This window comes from Molossus molossus, unplaced genomic scaffold (assembly GCF_014108415.1).
Source record: "Molossus molossus isolate mMolMol1 unplaced genomic scaffold, mMolMol1.p scaffold_m16_p_2, whole genome shotgun sequence".
Taxonomy (NCBI): domain Eukaryota; kingdom Metazoa; phylum Chordata; class Mammalia; order Chiroptera; family Molossidae; genus Molossus; species Molossus molossus.
The window spans coordinates 105,796,259-105,821,264 of record NW_023425355.1 but is presented as its reverse complement, the minus strand read 5'-3'; the positions used below and the strand labels follow the sequence as shown (position 1 = coordinate 105,821,264).

Here is a 25,006-nt window from a genome sequence, read left to right as displayed (position 1 = left end):
CAAGGTTCACTCCAGAAGATAACCTTTTGTAGCCCTATATATACTAAAGAAATTAAGATTGTAGTTTAAAATGTTTCTACAAAGAGAACTCCAGGCCCAGTGGCTTCACTGGTGAATCTACCAAATATTGAGGAGGAAATAATAACTTCTACACAAACTCTTCCAAAAAATTGGAGAGATAGAAATACCTCCAAAGTCATCCTATGAGGCCAATATTAATCTTATACCAAAATCAGACAAAGACATTACTAGAGAAAAAACTACAGACCAATATCCCTCAGTAACACAGATACAAAAATTAAAAACAAAATCTTGACAAATCGAATTACATACTATATTACAATGACACCCTGGCTGGTGTGGCTCAGTTGGTTGGGGCATCATCCCGTACACTGAAAGGTGGCAGGTTTGATTCTCAGTCAGGGCACATACCTGGGTTGCGGGTTTGATCCTGGTCGAGGCTCGTAAGGGAGGCAACCAATTGATGTTTCTCTCTCTCTCTCTCTCTCTCTCCTTCCCCCCGCCCCCCCCCCCCCCCGTTCTTCTCCCTAAAATCAATAAAAAGTGTATCTTCGGACGAGGAAAAAAAAATGATAATGCATTATGACCAAGTGCGGTTTATCTCAGGAATGCAGAATTAGTTTACCATTTGAAAATCATTCAGTGTAAATCACCACAATGATCACAATAACAAACTATAAAAACCCATGTAATCATCTAAATAGATGCAGAAAAGCATTTTACAACATCTGACATTCATTCTTGATTTTTTAAAAACTCCCCGAAAATTAGGATAAAAGGGAACTTCATCAACCTTTCAAAGGGTATCTGTGAAAAGGAAGGAGCAGACCTCAAGGCCGTAGGACTGGCTGAGCTGGTTACTTGAAGGTCACCAGAATTACTAACACATCGGGCTGAGCCGTCTGAAATGAAACTAGCCTTCACACTGGATTCTATGGAATGTTTAATTTATTTAATCCTGGCAGTGTCCTTGAACTTGAATCATACAACAAGTTCTGCCAAGGAACATAGATCTCTGCTTTGATACTTTAATAATATCAATGGTGATGATAGTGATAACAGAAACAGGTAATAATTACTGCACAGTCACTGTGCATCAGGTACTGTGTAAAGTTTGATATAGATTAGGTCACAGAATCTTACAACAACCCTATGAGGCAAATATTTAAAAAATATTAAAGATAAGGAAACTGCAACACAGAGAGGGAAAACAACTTGTCCAAGGTCACATAGTTACATAGCAGAACAGGAATACTCACACAATCTAACTAGACAAGTGTTCAATTCCTAAGGCCGTCTGGCTGACTTAAGAATTGATTTTCTCATACTACATGATGGTACCACGTTGGTCATTTGTTGAGAAATATGAAAACTTATTTGGAGGGCAGTTGTCTGAAATCTCATTTACAATGAAGCATATTTGTCTGAAACCTCATTTACAGTGGTTTTTATAAACTGAATATAGAAATTTATCAAATATATGTGATGTAAACCAACAGATATTAAACTTTTTTTTTAACCGATGATACGACTGTGGGTCAGTGTGTATTTTCTTGGAATAAATGGCTTAACCTAGAGAAAATTTGTACCAAATGCATTTCTGATGAAAACCAAAAGTAGACATTTCAGAATCACTTCCTTTAAGGAAATTGTTTTCTGTTTATTTAATTAATTAACTTAAAAATTATTGAGAGCCATATTAAATTATGATCCCTAACAAGGGAGTTACTAGGTAGGGACAGAGATATTTGTCACTGTCCATGGCATCTCACAGGGGGCTCTACTGATCAGTTTGTGGGTTTATAATGATACTTTTGCTCGACTTTTTTCATACTTGAGTTTTCTTACTTATTTCTAAGAAATAATCATACTCAACAAAGGATTTCCTCAGCAAAGAATCACAGGGCTGTTATTTGGTTTAATTATTATTATTTCTCCCCCCAGCTTTATTAAGAAATAACTGAGAATTATTGTTTTTTCTATTATTCTGATCCTTTGGTTTGGAAATTGAAAATGTACAAACCTTCACATTTGTTTAATTTCATGTAGCATATAGTGAACTCTAAAAAAATTAATTGAGAAAAAAACCTTATCTGTTGGTTTAATGGTATGTTTTTCACCAATTTGGATTATAGGGATAACAAATTCAAATTATGTTCAATGCATTTTGTTAAGAAAGATATTTATTTATTTATTTATTTATTTATTTATTTATTTATTTATTTTTGGTATGTGCCCCTAGCGGGAACCGAACCCGGGACTCTGTGGTCCGCAGGCCAACACTCCAACTGCTGAGCCAAACCAGCCAGGGCAAGATATTTTATTTTTTAATTTTAATTTTTAAATCCTCACCTGAGGATATTTTTCCATTGATTTTCAGATGGAGTGGGAGGGAGGGAGAGAGAGAGAAACATCTATGGAAAGAGACACATTGACTGGTTGTCTCCCGCATGACTCCAACCAAGTCTGGGGATCAAACCTGCAACTGAGGTACATGTCCTTGGCTAGAATCGAAGCTTCAATCCTTTGGTCTGCAGGCTGAGGCTCTAACCGCTGAGCAACCGGTTAGGGCTGATTTTTATTTATTTTGAGAGTACATTTATTAAAGATGGGGACAGTGAAACAAGGAAGGACTTAGGACAGAAGAAGCAACAGGAGAGAGACTAGGCAGGGCTGCTTTGGCTCTCCAGAAATGTTATAGGAAAGAACTGAGCCAAGGTAGGGCTGAGAAAAGAGGGCCTTGGAGACAGGTTCAAGGGGAAAGCCAGGCACAGCTGCTCCTACCCATTGCTCCCCTGGGTGCAAGTCTCAAGGGGTCCCTTAGAGTTTAGGAGATGTATGCCAGTGGGGGAAGAAGGGAAAGCAAAAGGCATTGGTGTGCTCCCTGAGGAAGAGTGTGCAGGACTTTTTTTTCCCCTTTATTGATTTTAGAGAGAGGAAGGGAGAGGGAAAAAGAGATAGAAACACCAATGAGAGAGAACATCGATTGGCCGCCTCCTGCATGCCCGCCACTGGGGATCAAGCCCACAACCTGGGCATGTGCCCTGACCGGGAATCGAAATGGCAACCTTTTGGTGCATAGGTTGACGCTCAGTCACTGAGCCACACCAGTGGGGCTGGACTTTTTAAAAGGATTATGAAAAGTAGTGCTTAGCCCTGGCCAGTTTGGCTCAGTGTTAGAACTGAAGGGTCGTGGGTTCGATTCTAGTAAAGGGCACGTACCTGGGTTGCAGGTTCGATCCCCGGCGGGGTCAGGGTCATGTGGGAGGCAACCAGTCCATGTGTCTGTCTCACATTAATATTTCTCTCTTCTTCCCTTCCACTCTGTCTAAAAATCAATGGAAAAATATCCTGGAGTGAAGATTAACAACAACAAAGAAGTAATGTTTATGTTTACTTGTAAATTTCCCACACTCTGACCCCAGGGTTGTAGATTAAAAATCTCTTCAAGAAATATTCATAAATCCAAACTTCCATACTCTTCTGTAGATGGAAAAATTATAGTCACATTGTCACTTATTTAAAAGTATATTTATTTTTTTCAATTACAGATTACTTTCGGTATTATTTCGTTAAAAGTAACTTTAAATTGCTAGTTTGTAGCAAATCTCAGGCGCGGACAGCCTCCCATTGGTTGGGACGGCCCAAAGCCCACCTCCTATGGGTAGGTATTGGTCTGTTAGTGAGTCTGAAGTCTGCTTTCTTCTCACTCTAAATGCAGGGGTAGAGCCTATCAATGCACGGTGACATCCTAAAGCCCGCCCACCACTGCATTGCGTTTGGTTGATCTCGCTGCCTGTCGGAGGCCTGGAGCGCAGAGTGACTCCCTGCAGACTGCAACGGTGGCCTAGCTGAGCTGGTAGTTGAGGCGGATGAGGCAGGCCAGTGATATTCGCAGTTTCATCTTGGTCTGCGTGGACATCTCTGCCAAAATGGGTAGCTGAGTGGAAGGCTGTGTTATGGGTTCTCAGAGGTGGCGTTCTCCAGGCAGCTGCAGGAGCGGGCGAGGGTGGTGGCACTGGGGAAATGGGAGTGGCTCAGGCTTACAGTATTGCTGGGATGGATCCAAGATTCCTTAAGGAGGTGCCCCTGGCCTGTACCCTGTTCCGACACTTTTTAGCAAACTTGAATTGGTGGAGCTCTCTCTCTCTCTCTCTCTCTCTCTCTCTGTCCTTAGGGCAGCCCGAACCTCAGTTTGCTCAGCTGTAAAATGGGTAGGGTTACAAACGCAGTCGGTGAACACTTTAGATTTTGTATGTTTTCCAGACACTTTTCTAAGAATTTAAAATCAACAATAATAAAAGCCAACGACCACTTCAAAACCTTTAAAAATTTCTAGATGGATAATTTCTAGGTGAATGTCAGAAAATCACAATCAGCCAATTCAGATTTTAATACATGGTGCGCCCGATGGTTTTAATGTGATGATGACGATGATGATAAAAACCCAAATCACTTTAAGGACCTTCATGGTTTGTCAGGTATCTGTGAAGAGGTACCTGGCAGAAGATATGCCTGTTGGGATGGGTTTGGAGTGAGTCCTTGAGAGAGACAGCATTGCCCTTGAATGATCCGTGCCCCCCTCCCCCCTTTCACTCTCTATCCCTCCTCTCCACACAGCACGTCGGATTTTGCTCATCTTTTTGTAAACGTTGTTCAACCGAGTCAGAAATCTGTCTTCAACGTAGTTTTTAAACTAAATAATATTTAAATGAATTGAAATTTAAAATGCAGTACGCTAACCCCAAATTTATTCTTCCTTTTGGAGAGCATTTGGAGTCCCTCCCTGAGCTTCAACTGGAGTTATTCCTGACCCCATGTGGTGCCATGGCTCCTGCACTGGGAGATAGGGTGGGGTCCAGGGATTCAATTTTGGAAAAGAGAATATTTAAAAAAAAACAACAACCCAAATCTCTAACCAATAAGAATTTGTAAGAAATCAAAATATTTAGAATTATGTTTCAAGCCATTCTTTTTGCCATTCGCTTTTAAATTGAGGTATATTTTACATACAATAAAATGTACCCACTTTCACTATAGAGTTCAATGAATTTTGACAAACACATACTGAACTGTCCAGTCACCTCCAAAAGTTCCTTCATGCCTTTCTCAGTTAGTCTCCTGAAAGATAACAACTAGTCTCATTTCCTTCACCATAGATTAGTTTTGCCTGGCTTGGAATTTCATACACATGTAATAATAGAGTATTTCTCTTTTGTGTTTGGCTCCTTTCTCTTGACTATATGTCTATAAGATTCATAGATACATGAAGTAGTTTGTTCCCTTTTGTTGCTCAGTAGTGTAAAAAAGAAAAAAATATATATAAAATGGAGTCAGAACTGCCATCCTTGAGGAACTGTTTTGCATGTCTTACTCCTCAAACCTTTGGAATGTGTAAACTGGGCAAAATAACCTTTAGATTAGACCTAAAGCAGCCGTGTATCCCAAACAGCTGTTTGCAAAGATAACAAGAAAGCAGATATTATGACTAATGGACTGCAAATTTAAAACATTCTTTAGAATTAGCATCACTATGTTAGCTTATCTGCACTTATAAAAATGCCTCCTTTCTATTGATGTAATTGTTACCCTTCCATTTCTCATAAATACCCCTTCCCTTCCCTCCTAATCTGAACATTATTTGGGTTTCTGCCTGAATCAGTGCTTTCTAATTAGCTATTCTTTGGATCTCAAAAAAATGCTTGTTGCCTCTCACTTTGGCCTTTTAATTTTAGGTTAACAGTAATATTCTATGATCCCATTGTTGTACATTCTACAGTTACAGTAGCAATCCATGAAAGTTCCAGTTGCTCCACATTCTCATCAATATGTCCTATTTATTGTCTGTCCTTTTACTTTAGCCATTGGATGGTGAAGATTCGAATAGAAAAGGGGCAATAGGAAATGGAAGTTATATGACAGCCTAGTACGCAGAAATTTTGTCTCTCTCCTTACAGGCAGAGAAAGCACTTTATAAATATAAGCTGAAGCATGTTGAGTCCCCCTCACCTAATGATATTTCTCTGATCCTTCCCACCTCATCACAGAGGGATGCTGCAGTTCCAAACAGGAGACTGTAGTCACTTCAAACACAACAGGCAGTTCATACTGTTGGGAAAATAATTAAAATCTTATGCCAACCTGGTGAATCCTCTCCACAGAGGTAGAAAAGAATGAAATCATTTTATTATTGAAAAACGTTAAACCAGACTGCAATGCACATCACAAGCAATTTGCTAAAGAGATTGTGAAGACAGAAAAACCGCATCCTTTTATACAGCCAGGGAGATAAAACCCATTACATATATGTTCTCAAGAAAGACAATAACTTGTCCTCAAGTAAGACAACTTTACAGCACCATTTGCTACACATAATTCATCTCAAATTCACCTGGCAATTGGGTAGCCATCCGCCTTTATCCAAAGGAAAAATAAAATACCTATCTTTGACAAGCAGCTAACAACCTGGAGCCAGCCGCCTATATCAAATTCCTACTGCGACTTAGATAGGGGCGCTATCTTCGTTGATGTTTACATTTCAAATAGATGATTCCAAGGTCCTTAAGAACAACATTCTTGGGTCGTAAAACTGTCAGGAGGCCTATTTAGCTTATAAAAAGATTTACATGCGTCTCAAAGGGATAGAAGAAATTTACAAATTTCAAGTTTTTTTTTTTTTTTTTAAGGAAATGCTCTAAGAAAAGGGAGGGTGAAAATTCTCGTTCACTTTTGACACCAGGTAAAGTCATCTTTTAAAATATCGTCTCTACCCTTCAATTCCTCCCCACATTTCCCTGCGTTTGTGCGTTTGTGCCCCATTCCGTGTCCACACTCCCCTCACCTCTTCACCTGGCCAACTAAGACTAGACTTGCAAAATCCTTATCAATTCTATTCCTTACGGAAGTCTGTAAGAACAGCAGGCTGCCTCTCCTAAGGTCAGACCCCCAGTCTGGCTATTACATTTGGTCTGTTTCCCACCCGTTTCAAAGATGGTAAAACTGAGGCCCAGGGAAATCCTAAATGGCTACATAGGGCTCCTGGTCACCGGAGCTAAAAGAGCACTTAAGGATTCCCCACCCAGATTCTGGAACTTCTAAAGTCAGCCATAAGTGACCGAAAAATAGGCCTGTTTTATTCTGCCATGGCACGATTGGGGTTAAAGCCCCTGGCACGCAGGTCTCCTCCAGACTGCGCCTGTGCAAATCAGGATTTGCGAATTTGCCCCAGACCCTGACGTTTCAGCCAGCCTCTCCTAATCCGGAACACGACCCACATTCCGCCGGTCCTGCCTTGACAGACGTGACCCTAATCCAATAAGAATAGAGGGTTGAGTCCTGTGGCGCCAATGGCGAAAGTTCGAGGGTCAGTGGAGGCGGGCTTAACGAGGAAACAAGAAGACAGGCTCAAGATGGAGGCGGCGGCGGCCGTTGCGGCCTGACAGGTGAGGGCGGACCCGGCAGGGTTAGATTTCTGGAGCGACTGGCGGGCTTGGGCAGGGAGCCGGAACCGAAAGTTTAGCTACAGGGTGGCTGCGCTTGGGCCCCAGTGCCTCCCGCCCGGAACCTGACGAGTGGTTTGACCCGGGGCGCGACCATCGTCGACAATGGGGGTAGTGAGGGTAGACAGGACTATGGGGGCTAGGCTTCAGGGGATGGTTTCGCCCGCTGTGAGCGGTAGCACGCCTGCGCCGAACTGGGAGGGGCGGGGCCGGCCGGATGGGTCTTGGGCTGTGGTATGTTGTACCGGGATCACCTCTAAACCTAAGGTATCTGATGACCCTTCCTTGCAAACAACGGGGAGTGCGTGGAGACGCAGCTCACTACTCGCTTTCTTATTCCGGATCAGTGTCTGCCCCACTAGGAGAATGTTTGAGGATTCCCCCATTACTTCTCCTTAACTCTCTCTAGCTTTTTTCCATTATCACCAGAAATATGCCTGTGACCCCTTTCATTAATTGACAGGGGTAATTTTGGAGCCTCCCTGCTTTACCCCCATTCATCTTACCTCAGGAATGACTAGTGATGCACCGTTACCCTCCTTTTCCACCTGACAACATCTGGTGATCACCATTATCCACTCTTCTCCCCATTATAGTCTCTAGTGACCTTTGTTAACATCTCCCTTCAGCAAAGTGTCTGCTGAATCTCTATGAACTCCCCATCACAGTTTGGTGACTCCCTTTAGCCACCTAACAGTATCTGTGAGCCTACCATCATTATAGCTCAGGCTTAGGGATGCCCACAGTGCCCTTAAGAATACTCTGGCGCAGTTCCCATTTCGCCCAAACTAAGGGCAATATCTGATGATCATCCATTTTTTCCCCCTTCACCTTGTCTGAGTATTCCTTCAGCACAGTATCTGGTAACCCCCTTCTCCATTAAAAAGGCAGGACAGCCTGTTCATGTTCATTATGTATGTGGCATGCCCCAGTGCAGTGTGTGGTGACTTCCCCATGGCCAACTTGTGTACTCCTGCACCCTCCAGGATAGTCTGTGCTGTCTCTCATTGTGTTACCCCACTCCCACCTAGCCCCGTGCAGAGATCTTGGCAGAGCTTAGCAGAGGAGGAACTGGATCAACTTCAAGGTGTTAACAAGTTCCCTTGGACTGCTGTGTGGAAATTAGGCTACTAGGGGTGACATGGAGCCTGGAGATTGAAATTGTTTTTGTTCCCCTGCCACTGTGTTATTCCAAACTATTATTATTGGATCTCTGAATTCCTCCTCTGTCTTCTAGGAGCCCCATGGCACCTGCCCTGCCCCGCCTCAACCCATCTTGACAAAGTCCTAGGCTCCATGGAGCCACCACGGGGCCCCCCTGCCAACGGGGCCGAGCCGTCCCGGGCAGTGGGCACTGTCAAAGTGTACCTGCCCAACAAGCAACGCACAGTGGTGAGTGTTATAGGAGCAAAACTGGCAGGGGTGCATATGGACCCAGTTGTAAATCTTGAATTAGAAGGGTATCTAGGGCTGGATGATTTTGTCAAGGGTTGGGAGAGTTAGCTGGGGCCCCTGTTGGGTTCTGACACGCCCCCTCCCCCATCTGTACAGGTGACTGTTCGGGATGGCATGAGTGTCTATGACTCTCTAGACAAGGCTCTCAAGGTGCGGGGTCTCAATCAGGATTGCTGCGTGGTCTACAGGCTCATCAAAGGGTAAGTTTGGCACCCCCATCCCCTGCTCTCTGGGTGCCCAGTCTCCTGTTCCCCTCCTCAGAGTCATTTGACTCCTTTACTCTGTTGTGGAGTCTCCATTAGTCTTCCCTTAGTTCAGTGAATCCATGAGTACAACCAGCTTTTGTTTCATTACTTCATTAGTTCATTGGCCTGTAAGGTCAGCAACATACCCTTTTCTCTGATCCCCGTCTTCACCCTGCTCCATCTATTTTGTTCATTTATTTTGTTATTTCACTATTTCATCAATTTGTCAGCTCTCTCCTACCTCTGCGTTCCCATATTCTGTCTGTTGAGTTGGGCCTTGCTGACCTTCCATTTATTCCTTTGTCCTGGGGTTCCTTAATTTTTAATTCAATTCACACATTGTTTTTTATTTGTTGTTTCAATGTCTCATCAGCCATTTTTTTTCAGGGGCTTGCTTAGCACTTCTGAGACTTAGTTGTTTATTCCCCATCTCATTTGCTCCTCACCTTTTGATTGAGAGCATTGACTCTTCACACTGTCTTGCCACTCATAATCCTTTGTGGCCTTAGGCAAGTAAGTCACTTTATTCCTCTAAGCCTCAGCTTCCCCATCTGTAAAGTGGGGCAATGATAGTAACTAGTTCCTAGGGTTGCTGTGATGAGAATGAAACATGCCAGGTATTACTGCATGGATGCCAGACTTGGAGACACTTTAGGGGTTCCCTCCCTTCCCAGGGCCCCTGTCCACTTTCCAGTTCACTCCCTTCTTTGCCTCCTGCAGGCGAAAGACAGTCACTGCCTGGGATACAGCCATTGCCCCCCTGGATGGTGAGGAGCTCATTGTTGAGGTCCTTGAAGATGTTCCACTGACCATGCACAATTTTGTGAGTGCAGGGCGAATAGTGGGGGAGACCTTGGGTGTGGGGGGAGGATCCTTGATCAGGCCTCAACCTTCCCTGCTCTGTGGCACCAGGTACGGAAGACCTTCTTCAGCCTGGCGTTCTGTGACTTCTGCCTTAAGTTTCTGTTCCATGGCTTCCGCTGCCAAACCTGTGGCTACAAGTTCCACCAGCATTGTTCCTCTAAGGTCCCCACAGTCTGTGTTGACATGAGTACCAACTGCCGACAGTGAGCCTGGCCTGGGGTGGGTGGGGGGATGGAGAGGGCAGATGCCCAGCCATAAGACTCTTATAGACAGCTGACCCTTGTCCCCTTGCTCTAAACTCTTAATGCCCTCAAGGTTCTACCACAGTGTCCAAGATTTGTCCGGAGGCTCCAGACAGCATGAGGCTTCCTTGAACCGTCCTCTGAATGAGCCGCTAACCCCTCAGGGTCCCAGGTAGGGTTGCCTAAGGCAAAGGGTTTCTGTCCAGAGAAAAAGGTCTGCAGACCCCTGTAGACTATAAGCCATTCTTTTTTTTCCCCCAAATACAAGCAAAAATTCATTTAGAAAGTCACAGAGCCTGGCTGGGTGGCTCAGTTGGTTGGAGCATCATCCTGTGCACTGAAAGATTGCCAGTTTGATTCCTGGTCAGGGCACATATCTGGGTTGTGTGTTTGGTCTCTGGTCAGGGTGTGTACGGAAGGCAGCTGATTGATGTTTTTCTCCCCACCCCAAGCATATTTCTCTGGTGAAGATGAAAATAAATAAATACAAGAAAAGAAAGTCACAGAGGTAGGAAAAAGTGAGCCAGCTGGGCTGTGTGGGCTCAGGAAACAAGAGAACTTGGAGCTTAGGAGAGAGAGAGAGCAAAGGTATGGGCCTTGAGAGAAGAAGGAGGGGAAAGGTTCCTGTGTACTCCAGAGGTGGGGGTGAGGGAGCGAGAGAGAGAGAGAGATAGCATGTCGAGGACAACAAGCCATTCTTCATTCATTTACTTAACAAACATTTGTTAAGCACCTACAAGTGTGAGTAAGGGTATGGCGCTGTGGGACCTTGAACAAGTCACCTAATTTTTCTAGGCCTCAGATGTCTCATCTGTAAAGAGGAGATAATGATACTTTTTACCATATACAGTTCTGGCGAGGATTAAATGAATTAAGACCTGTCCAGTGTTTAGAAGAAGATCTGGTACAGAGTATACGTTCTTATTAATTATAAGTGTGCATGTGTATATAACTACTTTATTAGTTTTCCAGTACTTTATTCTTTCCATTTTGAAATGCATATTATTTTATTATAAATTCCATTTCATTTCTCCTTTATGTTAAGTATTATAATACTATAGTATTTCTATATTATACATTATTGCTCTAATATATCAAAAGTTTATAAAATATGCATTTTTTTAAATCCTCACCTGAGGACATTTTTCCATATTTTGTTCAGATAGGGAGGGAGAGAGAGAGAGACATCGACGTGAAAGGGACACATCGAGTGGTTGCCACCTGCACGACCCAGGGCCGGGGACAAACTGCAGCCAAGGTACGTACCCTTAGCGGGAACCGAACCTGGGTCTCTCTGGACCACAGGCCGATGTTCTAACCGCTGAGCCAAACCGGGCTAAAATATGCATTTTATTTGTCTATTATATATCTTATAATGTCTGTGGTTATATGATATATGTTAATGTATCATGTTAGATTTATACTATTTTTATATAATGTAGAATATCATATTTTTATGTAATATATAAACTAGTAAAGTTAGGACATTTTGTTGTTTTCAATTATGGGTATATGTGGACGAATTATGTATGAATTTCATTTCAGTATAGTGGAAGGGAACATTAAGACATTTTTTTAATTGTTTTTAATCTTGATTGATTTTAGAGAGAGAGGAAGAGAGAGAGAAAGATAGAAACATCGATAAGAGAGAACATTGATTGGCTGCCTCCTGCATGCCCCTACTGGGGATCGGGCCCACAACTTTGGCATGTGCCCTGACCGGGTATTGAACTGGCAACCTCTTGGTGTATGGGTCGATGCTCAACCACTGAGCCACACCAGCCAGGCAAGAAATATTTTTTTAATATAATATATATAACATGTATAACATGTACATATAACATATATAACATTATAATATGTATATTTTAAAACATTGCCATTTAACTATAGATCAGATGTTATATATCATATAATACATGATATGTTGAATAGTACATATAGTTATCAAGTATTATATATTACTCTTTCCCCCACTATCTGTGTGGCTCACTGTCCCTCCTTTAGGTCTTTCCTCAAATGTCACATCCTTATAGAAGCCCTTCCCGACATCACCAGTGACACTTTCTGTTTCCTTATTTTGCTTTATTTTTTTTATTGCACCTGTCACCATCAGTCAGATTAAGTATTCTTTGTTTCTTTATTTTCTCCCTACTGAAACATCAGCCCCATGAGGACAAAATCTTTTATTTGTTTTGCCCACAGTTTTACTTTCGCTACCTAGCATGGTTTCTGGCATATAGCAGGTATTCAGTAAATGTTTCTTGAATAAATGAATAATAGTACTAATAGTGGATGTTTACTCTGTGTGAGCTAAGCACACGTTTACGATGGGGTGGGGTGGAGGTGGCTCGATTGGTTGTCCAATTGATTCGACATTGATTTCATAGCTTTTCCCCTGGCAGCTCTTGCACTCAGCACCGAGACCCTGAGCACTTCCCCTTTCCTGCCTCGGCCAATGCCCCGCTCCAGCGCATCCGCTCCACGTCTACTCCCAACGTCCATATGGTCAGCACCACAGCCCCCATGGACTCCAGCCTCATCCAGGTTGGTGTCAAGGGGGGCAGTCACGGGGGACCACCAGACAGAGGGGAGAGCCATTCCTGTTGGCCTCTGCATCTTTGACTCTTGTCCCTCTTCTTTTAGCTCTCTGCCCAGAGTTTCAGCACTGATGGTGAGCCCCTGCTGCCTGTGCCCTGAGCCCCCCCTCTACCCCACTTGCCTCTACTCACATCCTCTTCACAACCACAGCTGCTGGTAGTAGAGGTGGTGGTGATGGAGCCCCCCGGGGGAGCCCCAGCCCGGCAAGTGTGTCCTCTGGGAGGAAGTCCCCACACTCCAAGTCCCCATCAGAACAGCGGGAGAGGAAGTCCTTGGCTGATGACAAGAAGAAAGTGGTAAGCTCCAAGGGGAACCTGTGGGGGGCACCACAGGCTGAGTGATAAGGGATGTGGGCAGGCCCCTGAGATGCCGCCCATGTGGCCCACAGAAGAATCTGGGGTACCGGGACTCGGGCTATTACTGGGAGGTGCCACCCAGTGAGGTGCAGCTGCTGAAGAGGATCGGGACGGGCTCGTTTGGCACCGTGTTTCGCGGGCGGTGGCATGGCGATGTGGCTGTGAAGGTGCTCAAGGTGGCTCAACCCACAGCTGAGCAGGCCCAGGCCTTCAAGAACGAGATGCAGGTGCTCAGGTGAGATTGTACATTTGTGTGGAAGCGGGGAGAGGGCAGTGGGCATGACCTTGGCACCTCCAGGGAAAGGCCATGCTTGGGCGCTTCTGCACATCACCTGTGTTTGTGTCGTTGCAACCATAAATGTTAAGTTGTATCAAGAATGTCCCTTTCCCCTCTGAAAAACAGGTATGTTTAGGGGACCTCTAATGATGTTATTGTTTGTGTCTGGGTTGATATCGATTTTAACAGCTCTGGCTCCAAAACGTGGGTATTGTTTGCCTGCTGTGAAATGGGTATGGCCATAGGACATCATTAACGTCAATGAGTGCACTTATATCAATAGTATAATGCTAGTTAATTGCATTGCCAGGAAGTCTTGCATTCTTCTTTCTCCTCTGCTTGTACTGTGTCATTAGTATTATTGTGTTGCATTCTTGTCATTAATTATAATAATGTCATTATTTAAAGAACAGTATTACTGTTGACCCTTGAACAACACGGTTCCACTTATATGTGAATATTTTTCAATAACACTATAAATGTATTTTCTCTTTCTCGTGATTTTCTTTTCTTTTTTAAAAATATATTTTCTTTATTGATTTTAGAGAGAGAGAGGGAGAGGGAGAGAGAGATAGAAACATCAATGGGAGAGAACATTGGTTGGCTGTCTCCTTTATGCCCCCTGCTGGTGATTGGGCCCACAACCTGGGCATGTGCCCTGATCGGAAATCGAACAGGTGACCTCTTGGTGCATGGGTCAACATTCAACCACTGAACCACACAGGCCGGGCTCTCATGATTTTCTTTCTTTTTTTTTTTTTTTTATCCTCACCCGAGGACATTTTTCCATTTTTTGTACAGATAGAGTGGGAGGGAGAGAGAGAGAGAGAGAAACATCGACATGAAAGGGACACATTGAGTGGCTGCCACCGGCACGACCAACCAGGGCCGGGGACAAACTGCAACCGAAGTACATGCCCTTAGCGGGAACCAAACCTGGGTCTCTTCGGACCGCAGGCCGACGCTCTAACCTCTGAGCCAAACCGGCCAGGGCTCATGATTTTAATAACATTTTCTTTTTTCTAGCTTACTTTATTGTAAGAATACAGTATATAATACATATAACATACAAAATATGTGTTAATCAATTGTTGGTGTTATCGGTAAGGCTTCTGGTCAATAATAGGCTATTAATAGTTAAGTCTTGGGGAGTTGAAAATTATACGTGGGGGATCAGCGCCCCAACCCATGTGTTGCTCAAGGGTCAACGGTGTTAACTATAATCATAACCATAATTTAATTATTGGTTGTGGTTACTCTACTTAATATATCATTAATACTACATAATTCACTTGTGCTGAGAAACCTTGGTGTTCCCTTTTTGTCACTCTAGTTACTACCACTGCTAGGGTTGCTAACATGGGCTTTCCTCTCTGACAGATGGGCACAGTTGTGTTACAGAGTTGATGTTATAACTCCTTGTACTATTTTAACATTTATCCTCTTCTTTTTGTTGTTGTTGTTTTTAATCCTTACCTGAGGATCTTTTTTTCTATTTATCTTTAGATAGAGTGGGAGGGAGAGAGAGAGAACGAGAAAGGGAGAGAGAGAAAAAAATGGACATGAGAGGGACACATCGATTGGTTGCCTCCCACACGATCCCAACCAGGGCTGGGGACAAACTGCAACCGAGGTACGTGCCCTTGGCCAGAATTGCACCCTCAACTCATTGGTCTGCGGGCCGATGCTCTACAGCTGAGCCAAACCGACCAGGGCTTACACTTATCCTCTTAATAGATGCCATAATAAGAAAACTTTTTTTTCTGTGAAATAGCAGTGATTTGAGCATGCTGTTAATTTGCATTATATTAATATTTTAACCATAATATGACTGCTATGAAGAATGCTTATGTGCTGTGTTATATGCTCTGACATGTCAAAATTGCAGAGCATCATTGATGTTACAGTTGACCTAGAACAATATGAGGGTAAAGGGTGCTGACCTTCCTGCACAGGCAAAAATTCATGTGTAACTTTTGACTCCCCCAAAACTTAGTTGTCCCCTTGGGGGTTGGTTCCAGGACCCCCCCCATAGATTCCAAAATCTGCAGATGTTCAAATCCTTTATATAAAATGGCGTAGATCAGTGCATACAGTCGGACCTTGGAATCTGCGGACTCCCAACCTCAGATTGAAAACCGAACAGGTATTTATTTTTTTTAAAAAAGTCCAGCTCTCTCTCTCTCACCCTGCCTTTCCCCTTTCTCCTTCCCCTAGGTTAAAAAAAATTAAAAATTAAAATAAAAAATTTAAAAAAATGTTTTTAAAAAGTCCGTGAAGCCCTGGCCAGTTTGGCTCAGTGGTTAGAATGTCGGCTCGCAGACTGGAGAGTCCCAGGTTTGGTTCTCGCTAAGGGCATGTACCTCGGTGGCAGTTTGGCCCCGGCCCCGGCCCCGGTTGGGGTCGTGTGGGTAGCAACCATTCGATGTGTCTCTCTCACATCCATGTTTCTCTCTCTCTCTCTTCTGCCCTCTCTCCCTCCCTCTCTATCTGAAGATAAATGCAAAAATGTCCTCCGGTGAGGATAAAACAAACAAAAAAGAGTGGAACAAAAAGAAATGCCTTCCTTCCTTCCTTCCTTCCTTCCTGCCTGCCTGCCTGCCTTCCTGCCTTCCTGCCTTCCTGCCTCCCTGCCTCCCTCCCTCTTAATAAAAAAAAAAAGAAAAAAATATCCGTGTATAAGTGGACCCTCGCAGTTCAAGTCCATGTTGTTCAAGGGTCAACTGTATTTACATTTGTGTTATCATAACTATGGTTAATAATTCTCTAAGGAATGGTGGTTTTCTTCTAAATTAGGGCTGATCTGTTCATACATGACAGAGTTTCCATGAGGTAGAGCCAGGTACTGAGGAACAATAACAAGGACAGTGAAATTTTCAGAGGGCTTACTTGTGTTCAGTGCTGTTCTATGTGCCTTATAGGTTATTTATTTTATTTTATTTATCCTCACCCAGGGATATTTTTGCATTTATCTTTAGATAGAGCGGGAGGGAGAGAGGGAGGAAGAGAGAGAGAGAAACATCGACGTGAGAGAGACACACCAACTGGTTGCCACCCTCACAACCCCAACTGGGTCCGGGGACAAACTGCAACCGAGGTACGTGCCCTTAGCGGAAACCGAACCCAGGACTCTCTGGTCCGTAGGCTGATGCTCTAACCACTGAGCCAAACCGGCCAAGTCAGTTATTTATTCACACCTCCCAACATCTCCATAAGGTAGCTAATATAATTATCACAGTTGAGGAAAATGACACACGGGTTAAGTGTCCTCCCCAGGTTGCATAGTGAGTACCTTGGGGAAGCCTGGATTGGAACGTAGGATCTAACTTGAGTCCAAACCCCAAGTTCTTTACCTCTAAGACTCTTGTGGTGATTAATAGGATATAATCATGTCACTGGTATTTTTTTTAATCCTCCCCTGAGAACATTTTTGCATTTATCTTCAGATAGAGCAGGAGGGAGAGAGGGAGGAAGAGAAAGAGAAACATCGATGTGAGAGAGACACATTGAGTGGTTGCCACTCACACAACCCCAACCAGGACTGGTGACAAACCCCAACCGAGGTACGTGCCCTTAGCAGAACTGAACCCAGGACTCTCTGGTCCGCGGGTCAATGCTCTAACCGCTGAGCCAAACCGGCCAGGGTGTCACTGGTATTTTTATCTGTCATTTATCAATATTACGCTGACATAGCATGATATTGGTAAGTTGGCATTCCACTTTCTCATCTGTAAAATGGTCACAGGCCAGGTAATGGTCAGGGTCAGAGGTATGGCAAGTGTTGATGATTAATACACTACTGGGTGGTAGAGGGTTGGAGGTAGTAATCCGTCCCTCCTGCTTTTGTTGGGAGACTGGGATAAAGAAACTCAGAACATAAGCCCCAGCTCTGAATCAGCCCAGCAAAGATATCTCACAAATTCAATGATTCTGGCTACAGTCTGGCCCTGAGCTTCCTGAAAGTCTGGGTGGAAATGATGACAGGAGACAGCAGTGAACAACGCCATTCCTAATGCCCGGAAAGTGAGTGACAGTTGCTGTTTTTCCTCCCTGCCTGCAGGAAGACACGTCATGTCAACATCTTGCTGTTCATGGGCTTCATGACCCGGCCAGGGTTTGCCATCATCACACAGTGGTGCGAGGGCTCCAGCCTCTACCACCACCTGCATGTGGCCGACACACGCTTTGAGATGGTCCAGCTCATTGACGTGGCCCGGCAGACTGCCCAGGGCATGGAGTGAGCCTCCTGGCCTGGGGACTAGGAAGGGGGTGGGGGGTCTGGGGGAGGGAGATGAGGTAGCCCCCAGCCAATTTGCCACCCGCTTCCACCCCCACAGCTACCTCCATGCCAAGAACATCATCCACCGGGATCTCAAGTCTAACAGTATCTACCTGTTCCTGTCTAAGGGCTGGGGTGGGGTGAGGACTTAGATGTCTTTGGTGGGTGGGCTTTTGAGGATGAATAGGGAGGGGCACATGTCACATGGCCCTTGCCAGATGGCAGAGCTGTGACTGGTGAGGAGCATTTAATGGGGTCTCTTGATCAGGAGTCAGAGTTGTGGCTTGTTCAGGTGCTGTTCTTGGGGACTCTGGTCAGAGTTTAAGGTGTGGCAGTTGTGGAAGGCATTACAGAGAGTTCCTGATCAGAGTCATGAACATGGTGGGCATGGGTGACCTTAGAGGGGCTTCCAGGTCAGGAGTCACAAGGGGGCCAAGTGTAGGGGGCATTAATTGGAGCTTCCTCACCCAAGTCAAGGTTGTGGTGGGTTTGTGTGACATTGGGGGACTTCTGGTCAGGGTTAGAGGCATGGCTGGTGTGGAGGTATTGAGAGCCTCCCGGTCAGGGTGAGAGGTGTGGCTATTGGGAGTCCTTGTAGTGGCCCTTGACCCCGGTGGACATCTTCCTACATGAGGGGCTCACAGTGAAGATTGGTGACTTCGGCCTGGCCACGGTGAAAACGCGGTGGAGCGGGGCTCAGCCCTTGGAGCAGCCCTCAGGCTCTGTGCTGTGGATGGTGAGTTGGGCCAGGTTGGGCCAGGGTCTGGACCAGGAACATATAGGGACATGGGCTGCAGGACTGGGACATGGGGTGCCGAGTGGGGATGGGATGCCTGTTTGGACTGCTCAGAGCCACCTGATGTGGGTGTCTCTGAGTTGTACTCAGTGTGGCTAGTGGGATCTAGGACTATGGGCCAGCCATTTGCTGACCTTCATGGTTCTCTTGCCTGGTCTGGCCTATGGAAGGCAGCTGAGGTGATCCGTATGCAGGACCCGAACCCCTACAGCTTCCAGTCGGATGTCTACGCCTATGGGGTTGTGCTTTACGAGCTCATGACCGGCTCCTTGCCTTATAGCCACATTGGCAGCCGTGACCAGGTGAGCCCCATGCCTTACCTGAAATTTCCCAGGCTAAGGGATCACCTCAGCCTCTAAACCCCAGATCTCCTTTGCACAGACCAAGAATGCTACACTTCCTCCAGAAACCCAACATTTTCTGGGCTTAGAACTCCCAGAATCCTCTAGGTCTCCTATACTCAGAATCCCCTTCTTCCCCCACAGCCACAATCCTCTGGGTCCTCAAAGTCCAGAGTCTCCTGAATCCCCTATGCCCAGAATCTCCCTAGGCCCCCAAATACCCAAAAGCCCTCTAGGCCCCTTGACAACTACCAGTCCTTTGGCCTGGGTACTCAAAATTCTGCAAGTCCCCAAAGCCCAAAATTTCATTTCTCCCAGAAACAGAATCCCTTTGTGCTTCTGGAATACTCACAGATACCCACAGTTATTCAGGCCTTCGGTGTTTGGCAGGCTTTGGAGCCCTGGCACCCACAATACTCTCGGCCGCAGACTCTCACATTTCTCCAGGTTCAAGACCTGGAATCTCCCAGGCCCTCAGAAATCGAGGATCTTCTAGACTCTGGGTACCAAAAGTTCTACAGGCCACAGGGACCCATAGCGCTCAGACCCCAGACCCCCACAGAAATACAAGCTACTGAGGACTAGAATCCTTTAGCTCCCTTCAGACCCAGAAGTTCACATTTCCCCCAGATTTAGTACTTCTTGGGTCCCTAAGCCCCCTAGAAACCTGTGTACCCAGACACCTACAGTCTTTGACTTTCCCAAAACTTAAATCCCTGTGTTCTGCAAGCAGAGAATCCTTCCAAGGCCTCAGAAACCCAGAATCTTTAAATTCATGAGATCCCACAATCCTCAGAGCCCCAATACCCAGAATATCCCAGTTTTCAAAAGGAACTTCCCAAGTTCCTTGAGACCCGAAATGCCCTGAGCCTTCCAGCCCAGATTCCTAGATCAGCCATTCCTCTACCCCCATCCCCCAGATTATCTTTATGGTGGGCCGTGGCTATCTGTCCCCGGACCTCAGCAAAATCTCCAGCAACTGCCCCAAGGCCATGCGGCGCCTGCTGTCTGACTGCCTCAAGTTCCAGCGAGAGGAGCGGCCCCTCTTCCCCCAGGTGGGCTGGGTAGGGAGGCTGGATACCCCCGGGAGGGGACTCTGAGAAGGAGGGAGACTCCGAGGTGTGAATGTGAACTATGTGTGTTCAAGGCTCAGAGGTGTACAAGGTGTGTGTGTATGCTTCCCTATAAAGCTGGGTTCCGGTGGTATTGGGGTGCCCATGTGGCTCTGGACACCACTCGTCATGCGACCCTGCCCCTAGATCCTGGCCACGATTGAGCTGCTGCAGCGGTCACTCCCCAAGATTGAGCGGAGTGCCTCTGAACCCTCCTTGCACCGTACCCAGGCTGATGAATTGCCCGCCTGCCTACTCAGCGCAGCCCGCCCTGTGCCTTAGGCCCGGCCCCCAGCCGCCAGGGAGCCAATCTCAGCCTTCTACACCAAGGAGCCCTGCCCACCAACCAATCATTGTTCCATCTCTGCCCTGATACTCAGGAGACCCCATTTCTGCCCTGGGAGATGAGGGGGTCCCCATGTGCTTTTCCAGTTTCTGTGGAATTGGGAGACTCCCAAAGACTGAGACCACAGCTTCATCCATAGTTTGGTTTTCTCTTGCCTTTGGGGATACATCTACATTTGGGAGCTCCTCCACCTCCAATGGCTGGGATTTGTAGCAGGGATTCCACTCAGAACCTCTCTGGAATTTGTGCCTGATGTGCCTTCCACTGGATTTTGGGGTCCCCAGCACCCCATATGGATTTGGGGGTCCCTTCTGTGTCTCCCCCATCATTCAAGGATTCCCCTTTTTCTTCAAGAAGCACAGAATTCTGCTGGGCCTTTGCTTGTTTATTTTGCTTCTCGACTCTTCTCATGGGGTTCAGAGCCGTTGAGGGGTGGGGGTGAGTCCAGGCAAGGAGTGGAGGTTGGGGGGGAGGTGCAGACCACACAAACAGCGCCACTGCACGCATCACCACAGGCGGCACGATGAACGAGGACCACATATGCCAAGCACGGCACGAGAGGAGGCCACGTCAGTCACAGACACAGACATCACGGCAAAGGTGGGGAAGGGAGGATACCACTGGCCTTCCATGTGCAAAGGATTCTGGGAGGATGGGTGGAATTTGCATATTTAGAGACAGCTGTCAGAGGCAGGAAAATGGGGCAGGGGTCCCTGGGGAACTGAGGGATCCTAGCAGTGGGAGGGGCTCCCAATGTATTGAATAAAGTTGAGGGGGAGGTGAAGGGAAATCCTTGCAGGACTGGATGGTGGCATTTGAAGAATTGGATCTCCAGAAATGGGAGATCTGTGAAAGAGGGCTCAAAGGTATGGGTTTCTTAAGGATTTGGAAAATTCTGATGGGGAACTAAGTGTGCTTGAGAGATCTGGGACCAGGAGTAGGGGTTTCAAGGAATTTCAGGGCTCCAGGAGGGGACTCTGTGGTGTTAGGGCCAGAATGGGTTGCCTGGAGTTCAGAAGCTTCTGGAAAGGAAACTGTACTTTGGGGGACCAGGAGTGAAAGTCTTCAGGAATTTGGAGGTTCTAAAACTGAAAAGTAGGTCTTGAGGTGACCAGGAGTGGGCTTCCCAAGGACTTGGGAATTGCAAACATGAGAAATGGGTTTAGGACCAGGAGTGAGGTTTCCCTAGGGACTTGAGCATTCTGAGGAGGAGAAGGATCTTGGTGAACCAGGAGAGGACTTCTCAAGGAAGTTGGAGATTCCAAAAGTGAGAAATGGATTCAGGGCCCAGAGGGTTTGCCCAGGGATTTGGGGGGTTCTCAGAGTGGGGTGTCAGTCGGAGAAGAGGCTGGCGAAAGACTTCCTCAGGCTGCGGATGGTCTCAGCTTTCACCTCGTCCTGGCTAAGGCTGGGCCTGGGCGGGGCTGGCTCTGGAAGGTTGAAGGCATTGGTCAGAGACTGGGATTTGCTAGAGAGAGACAAGGTGGAGGCGTGGGAGGAAGGGGAAAAGAGGAAGGGAGGAGGGGGAGAGAAACACAATGTTACCCCAGGCCCGGCCCCAGCCCTGCCCCTCTGGTCCTGGGGCGGTGCCTGTGACCCTCCCCCCACCATCAGCTAGCCCCTGGACCCTGATGGATTTTCAGACAGGAGTCAGGGAGCACTGAGATCCAAGGTAAAGAAGTCTGGGATTAATGGGAAGAGTCTTGGATTGAATCTTCTCTTCAGATCTTGGCTAGACTATGAGGAGTCTGATAAAAGATGATGGGGAGGTTTCCAGTCTAAGGATAAGGAGTCCAGAAGGGAGGTGGAGGGTGGCTTGGACCAAGGATAGGCTGGGAGGGGCAAATCTAAGGGGGAGCAGTTGGGTGGGACAGCAAGGACTTTTGAGTTGAGGTAGGGGCAGGTCTGGAATGGACCAGAAGAGGCAGAGAGGATGGTGTGATGACTTGGGAGGAGACTGAGATGGACTGACCAGAAGGATTTGGGGATAGAACAGAAAGGACCCTAGACCATCAATTTTCAACCGGTGTGCTGCAAAATTTTAAAATATGCAGTACCTGACTGCGTAGTCAGGAGACTGACCTCTTTTCCCTTAGTTCGTCAAATTTTAAAAAGTGACAATAGCCAACACAACAGCCATCTGATGTGAATGAATAAAAAGTTATACCTATTTTTTTGGTCAGATCAGCAAAAAATATATATTTTGGTGTGCTGTAGAATTTTAGTAATTAGTTTGTGTGCCGTGAGATGAAAAAGGTTGAAAATCGCTGGCCTCCACTGTAGGAAAAGTATGAGGATGATTAGAAAGAGTGTGAAGTGACAGGATCTTGAACTGGGTGGAGGGAGCAGTTTGGGGCATTGTCTGGGAGGAGTCTGGTTGAGCTTGGAGGAGTCAGGGAGGATTAGTATGGCCTAGAAGGCTCTGAGATGGGAGGAGGACTTGTTGGGCGGGGAGATACTGGAGGGTCAGCAAGGTCCCTGGGCTGGAAGAGAGGACTTTCCCGGGGCATATTGGAAAGACTGAACTGAAAGTGGGGTTTCTCTATGATTCTGGCACCAAATCTCTGAGATGGAGGAAAAACCTGGGATGGAGGGCAAGAGCCTCTGTGGACTGAGAGGGGTGATGGTTTGAGGGAGGGGTCTGGCCCACCCTGGAGAGAGCTCTCAGGACCCTTGGATAGGATCTAGGTCTGAGGAACTGGGGCTGCCCTCCTAGTGCAGGAGCATGTATTTGTGAGCAGCAAGGCAAGGGCTGCTGTGAGGTCCCCTTACTTGAGCTGGGGGTGCGGGGGTCCCCCGGCAGCAGCCGTGGCAGTTGGTGGCACATCCTGGCTAGGTTTCTGGGCCAGCTGAGGCTTGGTGGGACGTCCAGCGGGGCCTGGGCCACTGGGCCGTGGTTGCTGCGTGGTGGGTGGCCCAGTGCGGGGCATGGGACCCGCCTGGCTGGCCTGGCGGGTGGGGCCAGTAGGGCCTGGCGGTTTCTGGGGTGGGCCCTGGCGCTGCTGACCACCCGACGGAGCCCCTGAGGGCTTTGGTGGAGCCTGACCCGAGACAGATGTCTGACGGGTAGCCTGTGGGGGACCTGCCTGGCGCTGGGGAGATGGGGAGGCAGGTGGGCGGGCTGCTGGAGGTGCCCCAGGTCCTGCCACTGGCCGGGATTGGCGGCCTTGACCCTGGGTCAGCGATGGGGCCTGGGACACAGGCTGCTGGGACGCTGATGTGGGACTTGGTAGGCGCTGGGGCAAGGGGCTGCCAGCTGGGGGTCCAAGGCCTGAAAGGTGCTGCTGGCCCTGTGGAGCAGGGCGCTGCTGCAACGGTGGTCCCTGGCGTTGGGGGCCTGGGCCTGGCTGTGGAGGGCCACCTGAGGGACAGAGAAAAAGAGTTCACATGTGAGAGCCAGCAAGTGAGAGATGGGTGGGGGCGCTGCCAGATGGTAGGCACCCAGAAAGCCATCCTGTCACTTACCCTGTGGTGGAGGTCGCTGCTGAGCTGGGGGCCCAGAGGGCTGCTGGGAGGTCTGGCGGCCCAAGGGCAGGGCCCCTGGGGATGGAGTCTGCGGTAGAAGAGTGGAGCAGGAGAGGTTAAAAATAGTTACCAGCCAGTGGAGCATCAGCCAATCAGAATAACAGGGGTTCCCTGTGTGCTGGGTGTTGCCCTGTTTGTGGCTGAGCCGAGGGGATGTCAGGTTGTTGGGTGGGGACCCCCAGGGGAGGGGTTGGCTCAGGGGTTGGAGCGTCGGCCTGCGGACCAGAGTCCCGGGTTCGGTTCCCACTAGGGGCACGTACCAAAAAATAAAATAAACAATTGGTAATTGCCACCACATGTGTAATGGTGATGTCCTTAGCCTACTGGTGATTAGCTCTGTGACATAGCAGAACCAAGGGCTGGCTTGCCCACCACTAGCAGACCTGGCTGTGGGAGCCCCTGCCAGGGGAGGCATCCCGCTGCCGGGGCAGGGCCTGGGCCATCTTGTTGACCACAAGCTCGGCGATAAGCTGCTTGTCTTCATCCTGGTGGTCACCAATGAGTGGCATGGAGGAGCCCACCACCTGGGGGAGGAAAAGGGACCCAGTGAGGAGAGAGGCAGGAAGTGTATGTGAGGGTGACAGTGACAAAGTGCTTTAAATTGGCAGAAGGCATGGTGGCTGCCAAGGAAACGAGCTTTAGTTTGAGAGGCACTGATTTGTAGTGTAAGGAAGGCTTATCTCCTACAAGGTACCGACAGCTTATGAGGTACTAGCAAAGTAGGGCCTGCAGACCAAATCCAGCCCAGCACCTGTTTTTGTATGGCCTCTGAACTAAGAATGGGTTTTACATTTTTTAATGGTTGAGAAAAAATCAAAAGAAGATTTCACGACATGTGAAAATTATGTCAATAAAGTTTTTTTGGAACACAGCCACAGTTTTTTAACATGTTGTCTATGGCAGCTTTTGCAGAGTTGAGTAGCTTCAATGCTACTATATGGCCCGCAAAGCCTAAAATGTGCACCGTCTGGTCCCTGACAGAAAACGCTTGCTGATCCCTGCTTTATAGTTTGTTGGGTGCTCTGTCCTTTACAAAGAACTTTGTGG

The 25,006-nt window shown here is 47.0% G+C and overlaps 2 protein-coding genes across 5 annotated transcripts in view; one reads left to right on the top strand and one right to left on the bottom strand.

Annotated features, from left to right (window-relative positions):
* The first annotated feature begins 6,722 nt into the window (after positions 1-6,722).
* Positions 6,723-20,804, top strand: ARAF (A-Raf proto-oncogene, serine/threonine kinase). Of its 3 annotated transcripts, none has more exons than XM_036270394.1 (17): positions 6,723-6,760; positions 7,320-7,463; positions 8,758-8,912; positions 9,072-9,175; positions 9,941-10,043; positions 10,133-10,287; positions 10,400-10,498; positions 12,717-12,873; positions 12,973-13,000; positions 13,078-13,223; positions 13,316-13,518; positions 17,621-17,797; positions 17,898-17,944; positions 18,457-18,575; positions 18,806-18,937; positions 19,897-20,031; positions 20,236-20,804. In XM_036270394.1, the coding sequence occupies exons 3-17, from the start codon at positions 8,817-8,819 to the stop codon at positions 20,368-20,370; spliced, it is 1,836 nt and encodes a 611-aa protein (XP_036126287.1). In that variant the 5' UTR covers positions 6,723-6,760; positions 7,320-7,463; positions 8,758-8,816; the 3' UTR covers positions 20,371-20,804. The 3 variants fall into 3 exon arrangements, with proteins under 3 accessions (XP_036126287.1, XP_036126289.1, XP_036126288.1); XM_036270396.1 differs by having other exon boundaries at positions 6,746-6,760; positions 12,732-12,873; XM_036270395.1 differs by lacking the exons at positions 6,723-6,760; positions 7,320-7,463 and adding an exon at positions 7,766-7,787.
* The window catches only part of SYN1 (synapsin I), a 39,871-nt gene continuing 35,666 nt past the window's right edge, over positions 20,802-25,006 (bottom strand). The window contains exons 10-13 of one of the 2 annotated variants that reach the window (XM_036270392.1): positions 24,343-24,483; positions 23,900-23,987; positions 23,207-23,795; positions 20,802-21,902 (exon numbers count right to left, since the gene is read on the bottom strand). In XM_036270392.1, coding sequence (XP_036126285.1) covers positions 21,767-21,902; positions 23,207-23,795; positions 23,900-23,987; positions 24,343-24,483 — 954 coding nt within the window. In that variant the 3' untranslated portion in view covers positions 20,802-21,766. The remainder of the gene's footprint in view (positions 21,903-23,206; positions 23,796-23,899; positions 23,988-24,342; positions 24,484-25,006) is intronic. The other variant, XM_036270393.1, reaches the window with a different exon arrangement.